The sequence below is a fragment of the Rhamphochromis sp. 'chilingali' genome (assembly GCF_963969265.1).
Source record: "Rhamphochromis sp. 'chilingali' genome assembly, chromosome: 1".
NCBI classification, from domain to species: Eukaryota; Metazoa; Chordata; class Actinopteri; order Cichliformes; family Cichlidae; genus Rhamphochromis; species Rhamphochromis sp. 'chilingali'.
The window spans coordinates 58269069-58291242 of record NC_137929.1 but is presented as its reverse complement, the minus strand read 5'-3'; the positions used below and the strand labels follow the sequence as shown (position 1 = coordinate 58291242).

Here is a 22174-nt window from a genome sequence, read left to right as displayed (position 1 = left end):
CTCCCGCTTCTTGTCGCCGCCCAGCACGCATTGCACCTACCCCTATAGTGCCTCATATGGGTGGTGGGCCTAAAGGAGGGTCGGAACCATCCTTTAGGACCTTGTTTGTGCTGTGCCGGCCAGGCCCCATGAACTAGGGCCCTGCAGCACAATAAAGTAGCGATTCATGTTAATCAATTTGTTGTTAATGATGCAACATCATTATTTTTTTATTTCTGCTTTGATCTGCTTTGCCACAGACCTGAATAGCACTGCAGTTGTAGTAGATGTTTGTTGTGAGGCGTGCTGCAGACAAAGCTGAGAGCAAACACACCACAGATGGCTAAAGTTAAGCCACAGCCAACGTGTCAGTTACAAAGAAAGGTGTCACATGTGAGTCTGCTGGCTGTGATGTACACGAGTCTGTGGAAAACCAGACAGCAGACAGGAGCATGTGTGGGTTTCCTACCACAGTGTAAAGATATGCATGTCATTACTGGTGACATGTGGCTGAAGCCAGAACGTGAGGTGGTCCTAAAAGCAGACTTAAAACGGAGGCCCAGAATGAAGTGAACAAGAATTTAATTCACAGTGATGTTGTGACAATAATATTTACATGAAGTAAAAATGAAGTTACTGTAACATGAAGTATGAGGTCTCAGACAAAGTGAGTGTGATGTACTATGAACAGAAGCTATGAGATTACTGTGAACTTTGAACATAAACTGTGATAGACGCAGCTCAGCAAGGGGAACAGTGGTGATGGAGTGGCACTGAAAGAGAGGGAGAGCTGAGTCCGAGTTGGTTTGGGAAAATGACAACGCAGATCCACAGTTGAAGAATGAAACAGAGATGGCGAACCACTGATCATTCTATTGAGAGATATGGAGCCAGAAGAGAGGAGGTCCTGTCGTGTATGTGAGTTGATTCTGGTCAATCAGGTGGGTTTGCCAGGTTTTAGTTTTTTTTGTTTACTTTGGTTTTGTGCTTATTTATGTGCGTGTTTCTATCTGAAAATGTGAAAAACTTAAAATGTCAAAAATACGCTTTTCATAATATAAATATCATTATATAACTTATAAACACATTTAGAAAGACATGAATTTAATATAATAAAAATTTTTTTTAAATAATCTTAAAATGTTATTCTACAAGATGTCCAGCAATTTAATCTGTTTATTCTTTTAAGGTGATCCTCTGTGGGACCCAGGAAGACCGTATAACTGCATCTCTACCAACTTGAATTGCAGTTTCTCTGCACTCCAGCCTCTTCCGTTTCATGGGAAAGAATTTTCTCTAAGGCAGGAGAAATTATCTCCAAGAAAAGAAACAGCCTCGGCCATCGCACAGCAGAACAAATTCTCTTCTTAAAGAAAAATGAAAAAGTGTTACCTTAAATGCGTCAAGTTTTTATTTTGCAAGTTCATAAGCATTCTCCCTTTCCAGTTCACAATCAATTCAACCCCTTGGTCAAAAATATGTATAAGAAAATTGGCCTAATATTATATTATAAACATACTTGTCCAGCTGTCCAGTGAATTATATATATGTTATATGTATTTTTCATCAAGAAGTCACAAGTAAAAAAGAACCACACCATGGCGCATGTTTAAACAAGGAAAATTTACTGAGCAAAATTATTTATTAAAGAAATGAACAACTATTTTTTTCAAAGTTCAAAGCAACACAGCGGTGGCCCAATATCAAACAGAACTCCATTCTATAGAGTGAGCAGTCATAATGAAGCAGTTCGTTTTATTTTGTAGATTCAAGCTGCTCGTCATATTTTTGGCCACCAGATGTCACCAGAGAGGACTGTGCAAAGCTTCGCGTAATGAGCCGTTTTTCAATACAAGCTTCAATGCGTCAGAAAGTCTCATTTGGCCATCACTGATAAAAAGCAGCTGTGATGTTGGAGGGAGTGGTCTTTGATTTACAAAGCAGAGCTACGTCATCTCCCTCCATCACAGGGAGGACAGGACAGTGCCCTTCATGCCACTCTCGGTAATATGAAATCAACACTGACCAGTTCAAAGTCACTCAAGCCCTCCTCCTCTTCCTCTGTGACATGATGTCTTTGTTGTGGTTATCATGAAAGCAATGGTTCGACTGTTTGACAAAGCTTTCAGAAAGCGTTCAAATGCTCAAACAGAATGATAACTAACTATAAAGGAATAATTTGATGCCTTCTTTGACTGTTAAAACAAATTGTGAGTGGCTGAATTAACTCAGGAAGCCGAAGACAGTAAATCCACATGAATGAAAACATGTCAGTACTTGTGCGATGCCTTCACTGACAGTATGATGCCTCTGAGATTACAGAGCAAAACTTTTCTTTTTGAACCTGAATGACTACCAATGACTTTGTTTAATGTTTATCTTAACGTGACTTGTGTTGATCGTGTTGCAGATTCGTGGAAACAGCTTGCATCTTCCTGTAGCTGAAAGCGGTTTGAGAGGAAGTGAGCGGAAACGTTGTGTGAATACTGCTTAATCGACTGCACCTCTCTGCTTTAATAACTTCCCACTGAGGCTGAAAAGCTTCGTGCATGTTGACCACTAATCTGCTCACTGATCAATAATTTCCTGACACAGCCCCCCTCCCACAACACGAAACGAAACAAACAAAACAACAACAACTGTGAGTCACCAAAGAGTCAGAAAACTGAACGGGAATGGAAAAAAATGACGCAACTCGAACAAAAGCATTTGTAAGACTCCGCTGCGCGCCATGAGGTGATCCCAGGAGGAGGCGTCTCAGCGGAAGGATAAATAGTTCCTATATCAGGTATTTTTTACTCTGGAGTTTCTTCGTATTGTATTCGTCTCCTTCTGTGTCCTCTTTTGATAACAAAATACACATTTAGCTCAAATCAGTGACGTTAAAAATTGAGTTTCGAACATCCAAATGAAGTTCAGAGCAGGAACTTACAAATCTAAAGTTTCGGTATCAATCCGCAGCCTAGTATTGATCCTCCGGTACGCTGTAAAACAGAAGCTGAAACATGGAGTTGTATTTGGAATAAACTTTGGAAACTTTGTTTGATGTTTATAGAGATGTCACCGAGAACATGTGTAACATCTTCCGCGCAGGATTTGTGCCGTGGATCATACTCTCTGTGACTCTCGCCTCAGGCTCCGATGGTAAGTGACAGTTTAATCTAATCTAATTTAAATGTTGTTCTGACGGAACCTTTTGCAGACATGTTCACGTTGTTTGTAGTGACGCATTTTGTTTGGAGTTCACTTTGATTTTTCTGTGTGAAAACAAACCAAACCACCAGTTTAGAAACTGGGATTGGGACCAGAGTAAACGAGCTTTAGGTGTGGAAACGCCCTTACTCTACTGCTGTCGCAGTTACAAGAACGCAGAACACACACATATGTGTTCAATCAGTCACATTCAACTGACTTTGTTCTGCAAACGAGTGATTTCCACGTTTGGCGGTGGGACAGTCAGCTTTTATGTTTAAATGGTTTCAGAGCGCTGATGTGCTGCCGCCACCTTCACAGCAGCACTGAAGCGCGCTCAGTGATAAAATAATTAACTGTAATTAAAATCTTTGTTTTACCGCTTTGTGCGATAAATCACCACATTAACGATTTTCTGCAGCATTCATATTTTCTTATTTGAAAGTGTTAGCGAAGGAGAAATGCGCAGGAATTCTGGTGTAAATATCGAGACTGCGCCGAGGATTATTACGGAGGAATAAACACACAACAGCCTTCCGCCATTTTTAGACTTAACATGCTCCGAGAGAGAGAGAGAGAGAGAGAGAGTAACTTTATTGACAGGCACATGCACGTCACATGCCAAACAATGATTTTATTGGCTGTTTCCATTTTCCTCTATATGCTCTCTACATCAGCGCAAACATTGTCTGTGTCTAGAAAATACTAAAGAAAGTCCTTCTTACAGTTTAGAGCATATTTTTTATCTAACACCTCCACTTGCTCTCACTTTGTCATTCTCCTAAAAACAGGAGGTTTCTCACCCAGTATCATATAAAACTTTTTGGTATGAACATGAACCATTCATATTTAAACAACTTAACTTTTGTAGCAGGTTTTGTCATCACATCCATCCATTGGACAGCTATCCAAAATAATTTTCCTTTCATTTACAGTTGACCTTATAAAGTGATAGTTTATGTCACTATGCTTGCATCTCTGTCTGGTTAAAGGATTCATTGCCAATGCTATCACACCCTGGTTGTCTTCATAAACCTTAGGTGGTGCATAGGTCCATCGATACCTTCGAACAGCTGTATGAGTACATACTCTCTTGTACAGTTGTAGCTAAGGCCATGTACTCAGCTTCACAGCTGGATAATGACACAGTGGTTTGCTGATGATCATTCACAGTCAGGCCTATACAGTAACCAGTTCTGCTGTGTCATTCTGTCTGTTACATCAGCCCCACAATCTGTATCACTATGTGCTCAGAACTCTGGTTTTATTGCAGCACTGATCAGACAGCCTCTCTGTACCTTTGGAAATCGTTCATCTTTTCTACACCATCAGTGTAGTTCAGTTTTTGCTCACAAGGTGTCGCTCTAGCTTTGTAACCTTGCATATGAAACCTTTCAAGGATTTTTTTTCCCCACATATTTTTATTTTTTCAGTGACATCCTCACATAGTTATCTCTCTGGTCAAAATCAATACCAATACAATGTTTCAGTTAACTCAAATCTTTCATTTAGAATTTTCCTGCCTACATTTCCTTCACAACAATCAGTGTGTTGTTATTGCTGGCGTCAATGATCAGGCCATTTACCCATTTTATCAAGATTACGTTTTCATTCTTTGGTGTTCATGTGTAACCATAAAATTGAGGAGCACAAAGTTGTTCCCACTCATATGTTCATGTAACATCTTATTCCAGCTTCTGCCTGATTGTTTTAGCCCATACAGTTACTATTTCAACCTTTCATGTGTATCAGATTCAGCTACCTTTTAGCTCTCCGGTTGTTTCATGTATGTCTCACAATTTAGTGGTGTGCGTAGATAGGCAGTTTTAACATCCATCTGATGTAAAACCATGTTTAATTGTACTGCTCTTTGCATAGACACCATGATAGTGGTCAGATAAGCAGTGGGAGAGAAAGTTTCTTCAAAGTCTACACCCATCTTCTGACTTCAACTTTTTAGTCCTATTTTATATCTCAAAGTCATCTTTATCACATGGCATCATGTCAGTTTGTGTTTGTCTTCCCACAGTTGTTTTCATCACAGACATGACGAGTCTGTGGCTGAGCACTTTCCCACTGTTAGGACAAAAGACCCAGAAGGCTGAAATATTTTTGTCATTTCCAGCTAACATTCCCTTTGCACACCTTGAGTATAGTTTTCTCTTGTTCTGTTTATAAAAATAATATGCTGTTCCAAATGTTTGCATCTTGAAAAGTTTTGGCTTTCTTCTTGTCAGCATCAACTAAAGTGTCTGTTTTGTGAGTTTGTTAAAACATCTGTTCCTCACCACAGCTGCTGTTTGTACTGCATACAAACTCCTTAAGTAACTCTCTCTCTGTTAGCATACATCTGGCCACGTCAAAAAGTGTATGCCAGTTTTGCTTAGCAGTACTCTTTTGTGTGTGGTTCTTAGGTCTCATGTCTGATCCCAGTTTTGCTAAGAAGAGTCTGATAAGTTTTCCCCATAAAGTCTGTTCTGATCTGATACATTTAATCTGCCCATACGTGGCTGTATCAGCCAGAAACTTTTGTGTTGCTTGCACCTTGTCACTCTTACTTTCGAGATAATACACAAACACTGCACTGGAATAATCATTACCTATACTCTTACATCAGGCTCCTTATTTCTAGTCTGCATAAACTTTACCTTTGTGCACCCCACACCCAGCCTTGTGAACAAGATAACTTGAGAAAGAGGACTTTCAAACTGATGCCTCAGCTTTAAAAGGCTGATGGGGTATTGTTGTCAACTGGTTAGGCAGGTGGGTAGTGGCCTGGACAACCAACTATGTGAATGTGAGAATGAAGATGAGGTTGAATCTCAGTGGCCTTGACCAGACCTTGGTCAGAAGTCAAGTTTTCCAAAAATCTTGTGAGTGCGGTAACTCGAGAACAAGGCAACATTGGATTTTTTTAAATGGATACCATTAGCTTTATCTCTGTTTTCTTTTTCTCTTACTTTAGCTATCTTGTATTTCTTCTTTCAGACAAGATAAACATCACAGCTGAGTCTGGACAGAACATCACTTTGCCATGTCGAGCTCACAGCAATCAGAAGCCCATCATAGTTGTAGAGTGGATCAGATCTGATTTGGGGGCAGGTTATGCCTTGTTGTTCCAGGATGGGCACTTTGTTCCAGATCATCAGCATCCGTTTTTTAAGAATCGGGTGGATCTTCAGGACAGGCAGAAGAAGGATGGAGATGTATCTTTGATTCTGAACAACGTGACACCTGCTGATAGTGGAACATATGAATGCCATGTCGTCACGCGAGGAGCAAACCAGAGGGAGAGAGCAACAGAGCACACCTGTACCATAGAGCTAAATATTCTTCCTCTTGGTGAGTTATTACAATTGTTTTTGATCAAAAAACAAGCTGCTTCCTAGTTGCTGATGTTTTCTATGACGTTTTTAACCTCTCTGCTCTGTGGTGTTTCCTGTCCTTCAGTCCAGATAAACACGACAGCTGGACAGACAGCCATTCTGCCATGTCAAGTTCCAAACCTCAACAGTGATCCCAGTGTGGTTATAGAGTGGAGCAGAACCGATCTGGGGAAAGAAAATGTCTTTTTTTACCAGGACCAGAAGTTTATTCCAGATGACCAGCATCCATCTTTTAAGAACCGAGTGGATCTGCAGGACAGACAGATGAAGGATGGAGATGTGTCTTTGATTCTGAACAATGTGACAATTAATGACACTGGAACATACATGTGTTGCGTCTTCATGAAGGGAGCAAAACACAGAAGGAGAGCAAAACTGGATAGTGACCTCATCAGTGTTGTCAACCTTCATGTTGTTCGTCCAGGTGAGTGAGTAGAGTTGAGTGTAAGTGTGATCAGAGGTGAAGCTGCTTCCTGGTTGTTGATGTTTGTTTGTCTGTGAAGGTTTTCAGTCATCCAAATTATCATAATCTAAGGAGCTTGGAAAGAAAAGCATTTGGACTTCTTTACGTTGCTTAAAGATGTTTCACCTCTCATCCAAGAAGCTTCTTCAGTTCTAGGTTCAAATGGCGGAGAGTCCCAGACTTAAGCCCGATGGGAGAACATCCCAGTGTACCTCAGACCCAGCAACACACCCAGAAGAAAACTGGTTCTTCCCAAAGACAGAACTCCTAATCACAAACGTAAATCCTAGTGTATACTGTACAATGTAACGAGGAATGCTCAGACCTCTAAATTGGAGAAACCAAACAGCCACTTCATAAACGCATGGCACAATGTAACGCAGTAAAGGATCAGCCTGACTGCAGCTTGATAATAAGCTAGTCAGAAGTGCTTCGACTACGGAGCCTGAGTGTGCGGATAAAATACAAACAACAGAAGTAGAGCTCAAATATACATGTATTATGTATCTTATGGTGAGATGAAATTTATAGACAGATAAACAAAAGAAAAATATATATACATTGTAAATATCAACACTTCACCGAGTTCTTTTGATTCCTCAGAGGCATCCGATGGAAGACAAAACACTGCTCAGTAGACCATTCAACACTTTATTACTTTTAGAAGGGAGATGCGTCCTGCATGACACGTTGCCGCAGATCTCAAATTGGTGGTGTGCCCCTGACAGTTTTATTACAGAAGCTCTCTCACTCTAGTCTAAACAACAGTGTCTCAGTAACTTTCCACTAGAGACAGTTCAGTTCAGTTCAGTTCATTTTTATTTCAAACATTTCAAACATGTGCCTTCACAATCATTACAAAATATCATTCCATTATTTGTTTGAAAAGGAGTAGGCTGAAGTATTTACTTATTTGTCCCTACCCCCTCAAGTTTTACCTCTCATTCATTTAATTTTTTTTTGTCTTAAATTAAACAAACAACATATGAAACATATAAACATATGAAGTAAAACAAAACATAACATACATAAATCAAAAACAAGAAATTAGCAAGCCCCACCACAGTATAGTTTCTTTCATATGAAAAATACAGAATGTGTATATTTGCAGATACACAAGTTATGGAAAAACAACAAACCAAAACAAAACAAAAAAACAACCAAAAAAGAACCGCAACACCATTACCAGCAACATTACCATCCTGGGTTAACCCCGTTTTCTTCATTCTTATACTTATTTAAAATTAGGTTTTTATATTTTACTTTAAACTGTTTTATGTTTTTACTGTCTTTTATTTCTTCTGTTAGACTGTTCCATAATTTAACTCCTGCAATTGAGATTGACATAGTTCTTAAAGTTGTTCTAGCACTTTGTATTTTTAAATTCCATTTCCCTCTTAAGTTATACCCACCTTCTCTTTCTATGAACAATTTACAGATTTCTTTGGGAAGCAATTTATTTCTGACTTTATACATTATTTGCGCCCCCTCTTGTCTAATTTTCCCAGGCAAGCGTGAGCAAGAGCCTGCAGCTTTCTACTCCCCAAGGACACATGGTCTAATGCCTTTATTTTTCAGGGCTGTGTCAACTTAATACTACACTATATAACTTCATAACACTTATTAATAAATAAGCATAGCATTATTGAGGCACTGAAAAATTATTTATTCCCAACAGCATATATATTATAAAAAACACAATGATAGTGATAATAATAACACTAATAATAATAATAATAATAATAATAATAATAATACAAAACAACTAATTTAGTCCCAAGAGGAAGTTGGACAAGGTTTAGTCAGTTCAGTTTAGTTGACCTGCAATAAGCCGTGTTTCCAAACAGGTAGGAAGTTGAAGTCCATTTATCAGTTCATATAGATTTATCAGTCCTACCGCAATACAGCGGTGGTCAGGTGGCTCGCCATCCTGCACTGATCAGGGGTTTGATAATGGGGAAAAAACTCTGACTTAATCAAGGTTAAAAACATAAATTAGCATTCACAGTTAAATTGGAACAGCGTTCTACTGCCATTACAATTGAAAAATAAATCCATAAATAGAAAAGTCAAATAATTAATGTCATATTTTATATAACAGCCAATAAACCAATAACCAAAGTCATAACATTTGATTCTTATAATGAATTTCATTCAAAAATAATGTTATAGAAAACCATTTGCATGGGTCCCATCAAAGTAAAGTAATTTAGCAAGAGTAATAAACATTATCCAAGGTTAATCAAATATTTCCAACACACATTTAATTATATGTGTTGTGCAACACGTTCAATAATCTAAAAGGAATTCAAATCAATTCAGAAGTCCCAAAAGAAGGCCCAGAAGGCCGTTTTGGCATTCACTTAGAAAAGTAACAAAAAACTTCCAAAATGGACAAAACTACAAAAATCAGATCTCTCACTCAACTCTTCAAACAGTAATTTAACATTCAGCCATAGTGAAAAACTGTCTGTCACCAACTGTCTGCCATCTATAATTCAGTTTTGAGATCCTTTCCCAGACACCTTAACACCTACGCACATCCTGGGCCTTTTGACCTCTCATAATAGGACTAGGGTCTTATGGGGCTAGATTTCACAATGAACTCACCTGAAACCTTGGCTGATTGTGACCTACACCTGTTTTTACACCTTGGCTATTGTGATTAGGTAGAGGATCATTAGGGGATCCATGTCCCTTTTGGGGGGACACTCTTCTCGGTTGAGAGGTGAAATGTCTTCAAGCAACTTAAAGAAGTTCAGACGCTCCTTAGACTTGATGTTTGTTTCTAAAGATGTTGTTGATGAGACTTTGTAGAAAGCAGCTGGTCTGAGTGATGTGATCAGAGTGCAGTAGATAATGTCTGACAGCAGTTTGAAGAGGAAATGGATTCTGTTCTGTTCTTCACTCATCACCTACCTGACAGCTGACACCTCACACCTGTTTCTCACCTGCAGGTCAGACAGGAGGAGACACAGAGGATGGAGTCATTAGATATAAAGTGATATATTTTGTTTTGTTTCTTGTACCAGCTCTTGTGGCTGTTATTTTGATCTGTAAAAAAAAGAACAAAAATAATCCCCCACTTCCTACTCCTCTGACTGATGAAGTAGGAAATGAAGTTTACTGAACAATCTCTGCGTTGATATTAGGGCTGCCACGATTACGTCGACTATCAAAATGATCAACAACTAATTAAATAGTCGACGCGTCGTTTGAAGCTTCGTAAGATCCCAAAAGACGCAGGAATAAGTAGTAGGATTTAAGAGGGTAATAACGGACTGAAACAGAAGATGGCAGCACTGCATGTACAAGGATGCCAGCTGCCGTTAAACCCCAAAGAAGAAGAAACTTTGTCCCAGAATTCATAGTGCGGCCCTGCTCAGTTTCCAACAATGGCAGCAGCTAGTTAGTTTTAATATTACTCTTATTATTCTTTCTGGGTCACAAAATAAATGTTTAACATATTTTCAGGCGAGAATGTAGCTGTGTAAACCTAAAATATCTGCTCAGTTTATCAAGACACCACATATTTTCAAAAGCGCTCCGACGTCTTCTGTTACCCACCAGCTCGATAGCTGGTGTTCGGGGTTCAAGGCTCACCAGAGCCGGTGAGAACACCGGACTCCCGACAAATCATTTTCAAACCTACCGCGGTCTTTCGCTACTCAGGTTAATTTATAATTAATCTTTACTATATTATTAGACCTTTATTTATCCATATAAAAATCTCATTAAGATTCAAATCACATTTCCTAGAGAGACCTAAAGTAAAAACACATACAGCATATAATAACATAACAATATCTATATCAAATTGATATTACTAAAATTTTTAAATAGTGTTATGTAAAATCAAAAGTATCTCTAAAACATCAAACATCGATCAAACTCTGATTCGATGTACAAGGATCTTTGATATATCAAATCTTGTGATTTGACATCAATAGGGCAGAACGGTGGCACGGTGGTTAGCACTGTTGCCGCACAGCAAGAAAGTCCTGAGTTCAATTCCACCATCAGACCGCGGTCTTTCTGTGTGGAGTTTGCGTGGGTTCCCTCCGGGTACTCCGGCTTCCTCCCACCGTCCAAAGACATGCAGCTTGTGGGGATAGGTTAATTGGATAATCCAAATTGCCACTAGGTGTGAATGGGAGTGTGAATGGTTTTCTGTCCCTGTGTGTTAGCACTGCGACAGAGCCTGTCCAGGGTGTACCCTGCTTCTCGCCCTATGACAGCTGGGATAGGCTCCAGCACCCCCCGCGACCCTGAAAAGCATAAGCGGAAGCGAATGGATGGATGGATATCACTTGTCATCGATCAAACTGATTCGATGTACAAGGATCTTTGATATATCAAATCTTGTGATTTGACATCAATAGATCACTTGACATCGATTACACTCTGATTCGATGTACAAGGATTTTTGATATATCAAATCTTGTGATTTGACATCAATAGATCACTTGACATCGATCAAACTCTGATTCGAGTACGAGGCAGCAGAGAGGACCTTGTATGGGTTTACTACCACATTCTAAAGGTACGCATGTGATGTCAACTGGTGAAATACAAATTTGACACACCAACATCAGGATCAGCGCTTTCCCTCAGACTGACATGTAGAGAATGTGAGCTGACAGAAAAAATAAAATTTATGTACGAAGTTTACACAAACAACCAGGTATTATAGTATATATATTTATATATATTATAGTGGCACACGTAATTCAATTACAGTGATCTGAGAGCCACCATCTAACTGATGGAGCACAGGCTCAGAACTGATGTTCAGTGGTTACCTGCGTAATGTCATCATAGTCCTCAGACAATCTCTCTGTTGACAAAATAATAATAATGTAAGATACTCATAGTGTTACCTTTGGCTCTGCGTCAATATAAAGAAAACTGTTAATATGTCAGTTAGCAGTCTAACAAAGCTCTGGCTGCAGAGCACAAGTTAGTCCAAAAACTGTTTAGCAAGAGATGTGTTACAGGGGTACCTAGCACGACGCACACACAGTGGTTTAGCTGTGATGCTTGTGGCCTTATTAATGCAGCTTATTTCAAGCTGCCGTAAACACTGTTGTACACACTGCTTCCTTACCTAGCTTGCTCGTCCTGCACTAAGCTCTCCCCTCTTCCTTTCTAGGTCCTGGCATTCTACTGAAGTAGGGAAGGCGTCATTAGATGATGACTCCTAGTGATGGTAAGATGAAGCCTCGTGAGGAACTGAAGGTTTCCATCCAACTGGTCGACTCATGGTTCAAAGCATTGTGATGATTCATTTGCTCTACTGCGCCATCAAGTGGACGATTCAAGTGAAACAGGCTCTTTGATTGTAATGATGTGATGTGTAAACCTCTAAACTGAATAAATAAATTGTTTTCATGGTTATTTATTACGAATATTGTCTCAGCATGTCTGATACAAAAGAGAAAGTGGAAACTATCAGGACAGAGCTTTGGTATGATTGTGTAACTGTGTAATCATGCTTATGTACATCTGGATAATCACACAAACTGTGTGGCGCTTCACTTTTTAATAAACCAGTGATTCTTGAGATAAGGGACAAAACATGTCCAGCAGATAAAACCCAATTTTGTGGTTAAAAATATGCATACAAGTGTTAACCCAACTGCCTAAAAGACAAACCAAGGCAATGTTTATACTACAAAACTATGATTTTTTATAAATATATATTTATTTTAAATGGTACAATACATTACCAGTACCTTAAAAATCCATTGTCCTGAAGCAGGTGTGATAATATTAAAATACAGAAAAAAAATTAAAAGTAATGTAAAATTAAACATCATGGCTCTCGTCACTAAGTATTAAAGTCAATACCTTATATCAAAATATGCAATTGAAAATTTATTTTTACATATTTTTTAAGTGATTAAAATCGTGCGTCAAGTCGAGGTAATCCAAGATTTGATTATTTTTTCTTGTAAAAACAGCCTCATTTAGGTAGATTGTTGAGGCCATAAGCAAATGATGAAAAACAAGATGGCTTCTGTCAGAAAAACATGTGTTATGAGAGAAAGTATGGTATTTTGTCAACACCATCAGATGTCTGATACAAAAGAAAGTGGAAACTATCAGGACAACGTTTTGGCATGCTTATTTACATCTGGATAATGACACAAACTAGTGTGTGGTGCTTCAGTTTTTAATAAACTAAAAGACAGAAATCAGATTATAGGATCTGTGGTGTTTATTTATATTATGGTTCTTATCATTTGTGATATTTATTACTCTGTGCATACTTTATTAGGAGAGATGAGATATTAAAAAAAAGCTCTTCCTTGCTGGTTACATTGAAGAAGAAGCTCAACTATGTAGCACGTACGTAATCAACTTCAACAACACAATGTGATGGGGAAATCAGCTGTGTTTTTCTGCCCATTTGATTTCGAATCTGGCACACACCAGAAAACCAGTTCCTGAATCAGTCACGTGATACGGACTGCCCGCGAGGCCTCGAGCGTCACTGCATACGTAATCAAAGTGTGCCTCGATACGTGCTTCACAAAAACAACCTGAGATTACCCGACACACGCTTTGGAGCTTCGACACACACGACACATCGTTAGGCTTCAGTGATCAATTACTGTAATAATTATCATGTCATGCATGATAATTATTACAGCAAAGCCTAAAAAGCATCAAATGTCTGAACTCATGTCAGGTTTAAATTGACTGACCCTGATTTGTTGCACTGCTCAGTAGTGACATCACAACTTAATTGAAATGCCACTGAGGTTAGTTTGAGTTTGACATTCAACAAAACAGCAGAGAAAACAGAAAACCACCAGACTGTGGAGAACACAGACGTTATGGGTTTGGTTGAGTTACAGACTGATGAGTGGAGAAAGTAGGAAACAGCTTATTCTTCTATATCTTACACAGAGTGCTGTAAATCTGTTAATACCACCAGTGACACAAAGTAAAGTTGTACATGTACTTGAGTACTTATAGAGTATAATTCATACTGTATGTTTGAATCGTATTGATGTATTTTTTTTTTGGTAGTTTTCTATTTCTGCTCTACTGTATTTTGAATTCAAACATTGTACACTGTGCCATGAAAGATGTCTGGTCGTTCTCCTCAGATCTATGACATCAACAAGGAATTTTGTCCCACAGAAGAGCTGCTTCCTGGATATTTTCCATTTTCAGACTGTTCTCTATCAACTCTGGAGATGGTTGTGATAATGCGAATAGATTAACAGTTTGTGAAACACTCAGACCAGCCTGCTGGCACACACAACCATCCTAAGTTCAAAGTTATCATCTTTCTTCTTGATTCAGATTCTTATCAATCAGGTTTCTTGATAATGACTAGTTACCAAAATTTATGAGCTGCTGTCATGTGACTGGGTGTTTGGTTACTGATATAAATCCTCAACCTACTGCCATGGGACTGTGCAGACAGCGGAGGTACAGCTGTACTCATAAATTTATATAACCTGGCATAACCTTTGCGATTTTGGGGATATTTTTCAGAGAATATGAGAAAAAATAAAAAAATCTTTTATTTCAAATGTGGTTATGTTTGCCCTTTTTCAATCATGATGACATCAGAAAACACCTAAATGATGCCAATCAAATGATTACATACCTTGGAAGTTTTGGCATGATAACACACAGGTTCACACACACAGGTCTAAATGATGATAAATTATGGTAACCATCCTTACCTGTCATCTGTTTGCTTGTTTGTGTTTATCAAAAGTCAGTGAGGTTCTGGTCTTCAGACAGACCACTGCACGTTTTTTTGCACTGACGTTGATGAAATCAGAGACAAAGGGAGAGCAAAAGAATTATCAGAGAATTTGTAGAAGAAAGTTTAACTTTATGAAACAGTAAAATGATATTTAAAGATATCCCACAAGTGAAAACATCAGTCAGCAATGTCCAAACTCTAAGTATGAAGTGGAAAATTAGGAATTCTGTAGAAACCAAGCCTCAGTAAGTGTAGGCCAAAAAGAAATTTCAGCCACAGCTGTCAGAAAATGTTTGGGATGAAAAGAACCCACAAATAACTTCAGCTGACATAGAGGACAAAAACTGACTGTGGCTGTGTTATGTCCCTACAAATGAGGTCTGGGGGGTGGAGAACAGTAACAAACAGGTCCAGAATAAAATGAAAAGGAAACCAGACAGAGGTAGCATATAATATGGTTTTCAAGATGCACAAAAAAGAGGCGCTTCAAGAAAAATGGGCTGCATGGTCGAGCCGCTAGAATAAACTTTTGCTACATTAACGTCACAAAGCAGCTCGTTTACAAGTTGCCAAACAGGGGCCCGTTCTTCGTACGTCGCTCACTACATCCAAGATCAAATGACACATCCAAGATCAAACCATCGCGCTAACCGTGAGCTCGCTAATCCGGTTCTCCGAACACACCTTCCGTTGACGATTAGTACAGCTGGACGCAGCAATGTGACATCACTGGGTGTCGTAAAAGGGGCTACGCATCGATAGTAGAAACATTGATCGGCAACCCTCTGATTGGTCGGCGAAAATGTCGAAGGGGCGCGCTCGGCTCGGTATTTTCCGGCAGCAGAGCAAGAACTCTTGAGTGAGGGATTTCAGGAGTTTCAGAGTTTAATTAAAACGCAAGGGAACACTGCAAAGGCTGCAAAAGCAAGGAGAGAGGGCTGGCAGAAAGTTGCTGACAAATTAAACTCGTAAGTAAGTTAATAATAAAAATAATAATGGAGTGGATTGATATAGCGCTTTTCAAGGCACCCAAAGCGCTTTACGATACCACTATTCATTCACTCTCACATTCACACACTGGTGGAGGCAGCTACGGTTGTAGCCACAGCTGCCCTGGGGCAGACTGACAGAAGCCAGGCTGCCATGTCGCGCCATCGGCCCCTCTGGCCAACACCAGTAGGCGGTAGGGTAGATCTATCATATGACACTATATTGTCCAATATTATATGGCATTATATTATATTATAATATGTTATATTATATCCCCTTTCACATTAGAGCCACAACAGGACCCACAAGAACATGGGAACACGTAAAAGTGAAATATAAGAATATTCTACAGAATGGTAATATTTATCACTTATACTGCTTTTCGTCTCTTGGAAAGAGACCCTGAAATAATCTGTTTGTTTGTTCATAACAGCAACCAAGAAAAGGGCAGAGCAAAAAAAGACAGGTGGAGGTCCTGCACCCCCTCGTCAACAAGTTGGTTAAGTAAATAATACCCTCACGGGAAAATCGATATCTCGCAATGAGCACACTGTCGCGCTGAGCTAAAGGATCCTGTCTGTCCCGCAATATACGCTGAATTCTGAGGACTCTCCTTATCAATCTTGCACCTTCCGCAATGGGTGGCTCGCGTATACGGACAGGACATGGCTGCGACAGACTTCCCAAATCCACCCTCGCTTTTATAGCCGTGGTCTCTCATCTTGATTACACAAAGTAATTTGCAATTACTACTCTGAAATATGAATTACATCTGTAATAATCACATACATGTAATAGAATGTTAATAGTACATTTCCCTTTTTTAGGAAATGACCTGTATGTATCTGTGTGACATCAATACAAGGATCAAGTGCTGCATTATCTTTAGTTACATTGATGTTATTTATTTATGGTGAAACAGTGGTGGAATATCGCTGTTGCTTTCGTATAAATGAAGCGGACATACCTGCGTGGCCGCGATCTAATCCTGTTTACATAAAGTAAACCTGCTCCCGAGCAGGTTTACGCTTACGGCTCTGTTGCTATGACAGCAAGTCCCGGATGAGCTTCGGGGAACCGAACGATCCAAGATCACGCGAAATCGTCAACAATCTAATCCAGCTAACCTACTTAGCGAAGTACGAAGAACGGGCCCCAGCTCAGTGACGAGCACAACTTTATATGTTTTTCAGAGGTGTTTAAAAAAAACAAAAAAAAAACCTAGTATTCTATATACTTTTTTTATTTTTATTTGTTTGTCTGACTTTGGTAATCAATTTGTTACTAGTGATGTGACATCACTGTTTTCTATTTCTGCCAAACATGCAAGGCAGCAGAGGGGAGACTGCATGGATTTACTACCACAGTCTAAAAATATGGATGTTATGTTAATTGCTTATGTTGTTGTTGATGAAGCCTCCATATCTTCCCTCTCACTGGTGCTAACATAAAACCTATAATATAAAAATGTGACACAGCAACATCAGGATGTCAACAAGCTCTTTTTGCCATTTTGACATGTAAAAAACAAACTCTGAGCTGACAGAACAAACAAAACTTTATTTACAAAGTTAACACAAACAAAGACTCGTATTATGATAACTTTTATGATAACCACCATCTGATGGGGAATAAGCTCAGAGCTCATGCTCAGTGGTCACCTCGGCAATATCATCATAGTCCTCACAGAGTCTCTCATCAGCGTTAGTTTCTGTTGCCACAAAGATGGTGGGGTCATTTCCTGTAACATGAGGTTATTAGACATATTTAAATGAGGCAAAAGCAATTGTGCTTAGTAAATAATCAAGGATACTCAGAGAGTTACTTTTGGCTCTGTGTTGATATAAAGACACTACGAGGAGAGTGGAGATGAAGTATGGACAGATCACCACCAGGTGACAGACCAGTCTCAGCGTGGTGGAGTAAGAGGGCAAAGATATGGTCGGGGGCATGTTTGAAGAGGTGATGGGCGAGGTTGTGGTTGTAGGTCTACCTGCAGAGACTTCTGGTCAGTGAATATGTGGACAAAATAAAAGGTGAAATCCGAATGAAGCTCCTCACCTGTGACAGTGATCCAGCTGGATGGAGACTCTCCATGACCGCTGATGTCACACTTGTAGAGGCCTTCATCAGACCTGGAAACATGCTGGATGGTCATGTGACCTGTAGGCTGCTTCCTGATGAGGGAGCCATCTTTATAGAAAGCAGCTGGGAGGTTGGAGGGAGTGGTCTTTGTTTTACAGAGCAGAGTGACGTCATCTCCCTCCATCACAGGGAGGACAGGACTCTGCAGGATCACTGATCCACCTCAACACAGAGACAAACTACAGCATTTCATCCATTTACACACAGCTTCATCAACACTAACTCCACACACTCAGCTTACCAGTGACTGTCAGGTTAACCATGTTACTGATGGGACCCTCTCTGGACTCACACCAGTAAATTCCACTGTCCAATGTGAAGATGTAGCTGATGTTGCAGGAAGAACCAGCACCTTTTCCCCACCCATCTCCACACTGAGTCCTCTGTTGTTTGCTTGTGTTTCTCCTCAGAGTCCATCCAGCAGAGTTGTCGTCCTCCTCACAGCTCAGAGACACAAAGTCTCCTTTAAAGAACTGAGAGCTGCTGGGACTCACAGTCAGACGAGCTGTGAAGAAGACTTTATGATATTATTTACATAAAATGAATTATTTTACTCTACTTCCTTTATACTTAGGAGGTTGAAATATTCAGTGGGCTGTAGTGATCAACTACTGTATGATTGCCATGTCATGCCACAAGAAAGGTTAAAAAAAAGAACTGGGCACTTAGTGAGGTTTAGTTCATGTCAGGTTTAAACTGTGACAGAAGAAGGTTACTGACCTTGGTTTGTTGTGCAGCTCAGCAGTGAGATCAGAACTAAAGAGAAATGACACTCAGGTTGATTTGAGTTTGACATTTAACAAAACAGGAGTAAAAACAAATCCACCAGACTGCGGAGAACACAGACGGGTTTTTCTGAGTTGTCCACTGATGAGCGTAGAAAGGATGAAACAGTTTTCTCTTTAATGTCCTAAACAGAGGCATGTCTGCTGGAGTAGAGTGCTGGTAACCTGTTAATATCAGCAGTGACACAATGTAAAGAAGTACATTTACTCTGAGCTGACAGAACAAACAAAACTTTATTTACAAAGTTCACACAAACAAAGACTCGTATTATGATGACTTTTACAATGTAAAGAATGACACAATGTAAAGAAGTACATTTACTCGAGTAGTTAATGGAAATTCTTCATACTATATTCAAGTATTTCTTTGTTTCTTTGTTTCGCAGCTTTCTACTTGAGTTTTGCTGCATTCTGGATTCAAACATTGTACTCCACACTATTTATTTTACAGATTTCATTACTGTATGTTGTTATATTATTAGAGATAAAGTTACTGGGCAGTCTCTATTTCATTGAAACATTTGTGTACCAGGCAGGATAAGGATCCAGATGCTGGACTCACAAGACAGGAAATGAACTCAACATAGTTTTAACGCTGAATTTGTTTAAAATACAAAATGGCAAAACAGGCAGTTCTGGAGCCAGGAGTACAAAACTAGAAATCTAAATACAGAACCAAAATACAAAGTAAGTAAGTAAGTAAAATTTATTTATATATTCTTTAATATTGGCTCAACAACAGCTTGTTTAAAGAAATTGGGGACTGAGCCAGTATGAAGAGAAGTATTTATCATTTCCACAATACAGGGGCCAATGGAATCAAACACACTAGTGAAAAGTGAAGATGGAAGGACATCAAGGGGGCTTGAAGTCTGTTTTATACGACAAAGCAGGACTCTGATGTCTTGTAATGTAACAGGAGTAAAAGAGAACCAAGTATCAGAGGAGAGCAAATTGTAAGTTTGATATTGAGAAGATGATGGAGAGATATTAGACCTGATGGCAGTGACCTTATTTATGAAGTAGTTCATAAACTCATTGCATTCAGAGGTTGAGTGCACTGGTGCACAAGGAGCATCAGGAGAAAGAATACTTGTAATTGTTTTAAACAAGAATTTAGGGTCTTTCTTTTTAGAAACTATGAGGAGGGAAAAATGCTCTGTTCTGTCATTTTTCCACATGTCATTTAATAAGAGGATAGATTGTTTAAGGTGTAACCTATAAACCTCAAGCTTGGAAGCCTTCCACAGACGTTCTAACTTGTGACAATATCTCCTGAAATTACGAATGTTTTTTGTTATCCAAGGAGGAGATTTCAAACACTGTACTTTTTTTAGAGGTGCCACTATGTCTAAAATAGAATTACACTGATTATTAAAGGATGAGACAAGGGAGTTCAAATCATTATAAGTCAGTTCAGCGTCAAACATGGCAGAGAACCTTTTGGCAGTGTTCTGGTTTATAATTCACCTTTCAATCATTATTTTGGGAACCAGAGGCTCCAAATAAAACGACAAGTTAAAATATATGCAGCTATGGTCACTCACATGGACATCTTCCACACGAATGTCATTTATATTTAAACCCAAGGAGAAAACAAGATCCAATGTGTGACCCTTTATATGTGTGGGACCAGAAACATGCTGCCTAAAGTTAAAAGACTCTGTGATAGTCAGCAGCCATGTTACAGGATGCATCATCAATATGAAGGTTAAAATCTCCCAACATTACCACCTTCTCTAATTTAATAATGGATGACAAGAGGTCATTAAATTCAGTTAGAAAGACTTCGGCAGCTCCAGGAGGTCGGTAGATTAAAATACAATAAAAGGTGTGCAAAGAGCCGACCTTAATCATTTGCAGCTCAAATGAAGTGAAGGAATCTGAATTCATCAGTCTGCATGTGAATCTGTCCTGGTTCAAAACAGCGAGTCCTCCGCCATGTCCCGAAAGACGTGGAGTTCCGATGACGGAGCAGCCAGTCGAACAAATTTCCTTCAGATGTATATAATCCATGTTTTGTTGCCACGTCTCAGTTAAACCCATGAAGTTGAGAGATTCCTTTATAAAAAGATCGTTTAAAATAAACGATTTGTTTATGATTGAGCGAGTGTTGAGCAGGGCAAACCTGATCAATGATGTTTGGTTGGTGCACTCAACAGCTGACTGCAGTGGCACTTGAATTAAACACCTGTGCACCTCTACACCTGTTACACCGGGCGGTGACTTCAGGGCTAATTGAAGCTAATATCCATGGTAGTACATCACCTCTGCCATCAAAACGACTGTCGGATGACAGACGCAAGGTGAGCATGCAGCCATCAGACCATAGATTCCGGGCTTGGAACTGAAGTGTAGCGTCGGCACCCGGTGACAGTAGCTGAATTGGTTGTAGGCACCGGGAATCTTCCCACATCCAAGGAGCTAATCTTTGGTACCTTCTCAGTCGCACTTGGACACCGGCCCTGGTTCCCCTCCTTCTTTTCTTCGTGTTGAATCCCACCGATATGTATGGTACTGTGCACTCAGGTGAGGAACACACAAAAGGTGGAGGGAAAAATTTCCTGTAACTGTCCCAGCTGTCAAAGTAGCTCTCCATTGAGTCTTTAATATACAACAGTGTGCCCCGAACATAAATATTGGTGGCAGAGACAAAATGAAGACACAAAACGGTAAAATTAATATTGCAAGCGACAATAGCGGTCAATATAAAACTATACCAGCGAGCTGTACTAGCGGCACAGGCGGCGAAGCCAAACACAGGCGCCATCTTGCTGACAGACACAAAAAGCTGAGAAAATCTGAACATCCCAAAATTTCAAAACCCTGAGTCCCAGATACAGGCACCATGACAGTATTATATATTGAGGAATTTAATTTTTGAAAAGTAAAATGTTTGCACTAATACTTTCTAATATTTGCTAAAGTAAAGTGTTTAAGACTTATTTTACCACTTTCTGAAGTAGTTTAACACAAATAGTATTTAAACCACTTTGAATGTCGTGCATCTGTAAGAGGGCTGGACATAAAACTGTTAATCAATGTATCCATGTCAGTTTTCTGCACTGTATTTATTTGTTATAAAATATTCTGATTTCCTGTTGACCCTCTTCCTTCTTCTTAGTGTTCTTGATCAAAACTCATCTAAGCCCTCCTATTCTAATCCAACCTGAATGTTTGTGATGAAGAAAAAACAGATTTTCATAGATAGTCATTACAGTGTACTTACTGAGCAGCCACAGCAGAGATGTGTTCATCGTTCTACTCTCGATATCAGGTCAACAGTTTGACCAGTTCACAGTCATTTAAAGTCAAACCCTCCTCCTCTTCCTCTGTGACAGGATGCCAGTGTTGTGGTTTTTAGTGGAAGGTTTCTTTGTCTGACTGCAACAACAAGAGAGAGAAAAAGCTTTAAAAATGGTAAAACTGACTAATGACTATAGACATGAGCCCCAGCAAAATTAGCAGACATTAGGGGGAACATGGGTACCTCTGAGATGCC

At 39.4% G+C, this 22174-nt stretch overlaps 2 protein-coding genes across 2 annotated transcripts; one reads left to right on the top strand and one right to left on the bottom strand.

The window, feature by feature from the left end:
- Positions 1 to 1934: 1934 nt before the first annotated feature.
- LOC308402835 (neural cell adhesion molecule 2-like) lies at positions 1935 to 12682 on the top strand. Its single transcript, XM_080891933.1, has 5 exons — positions 1935 to 2767; positions 3035 to 3123; positions 6160 to 6513; positions 6622 to 6981; positions 12173 to 12682. Exons 2-5 carry the CDS (start codon positions 3051 to 3053, stop codon positions 12193 to 12195), a joined length of 810 nt encoding a protein of 269 aa, XP_080748059.1. The 5' UTR covers positions 1935 to 2767; positions 3035 to 3050; the 3' UTR covers positions 12196 to 12682.
- Positions 12683 to 17293: 4611 nt separating this feature from the next.
- LOC308409283 (Fc receptor-like protein 4) lies at positions 17294 to 21442 on the bottom strand (the record flags this gene model as incomplete). The annotated part of the gene is made up of 5 exons (XM_080901905.1): positions 17294 to 17483; positions 17568 to 17735; positions 17804 to 18049; positions 18129 to 18392; positions 21406 to 21442. 5 exons carry the CDS (start codon positions 21440 to 21442, stop codon positions 17380 to 17382), a joined length of 819 nt encoding a protein of 272 aa, XP_080758031.1. The 3' UTR covers positions 17294 to 17379.
- Positions 21443 to 22174: the final 732 nt, after the last annotated feature.

What these genes read in the sequence shown, in the direction of transcription:
- LOC308402835 (XM_080891933.1), top strand. Translation starts at nt 3,051, where the DNA reads ATGTGTAACATCTTCCGCGCAGGATTTGTGCCGTGGATCATACTCTCT. An exon ending in TCTCGCCTCAGGCTCCGATG is followed by an intron (nt 3,124 to 6,159) that starts GTAAGTGACAGT and finishes TTCTTCTTTCAG; the next exon opens with ACAAGATAAACATCACAGCT. An exon ending in CCTTCATGTTGTTCGTCCAG is followed by an intron (nt 6,982 to 12,172) that starts GTGAGTGAGTAG and finishes CTTCCTTTCTAG; the next exon opens with GTCCTGGCATTCTACTGAAG.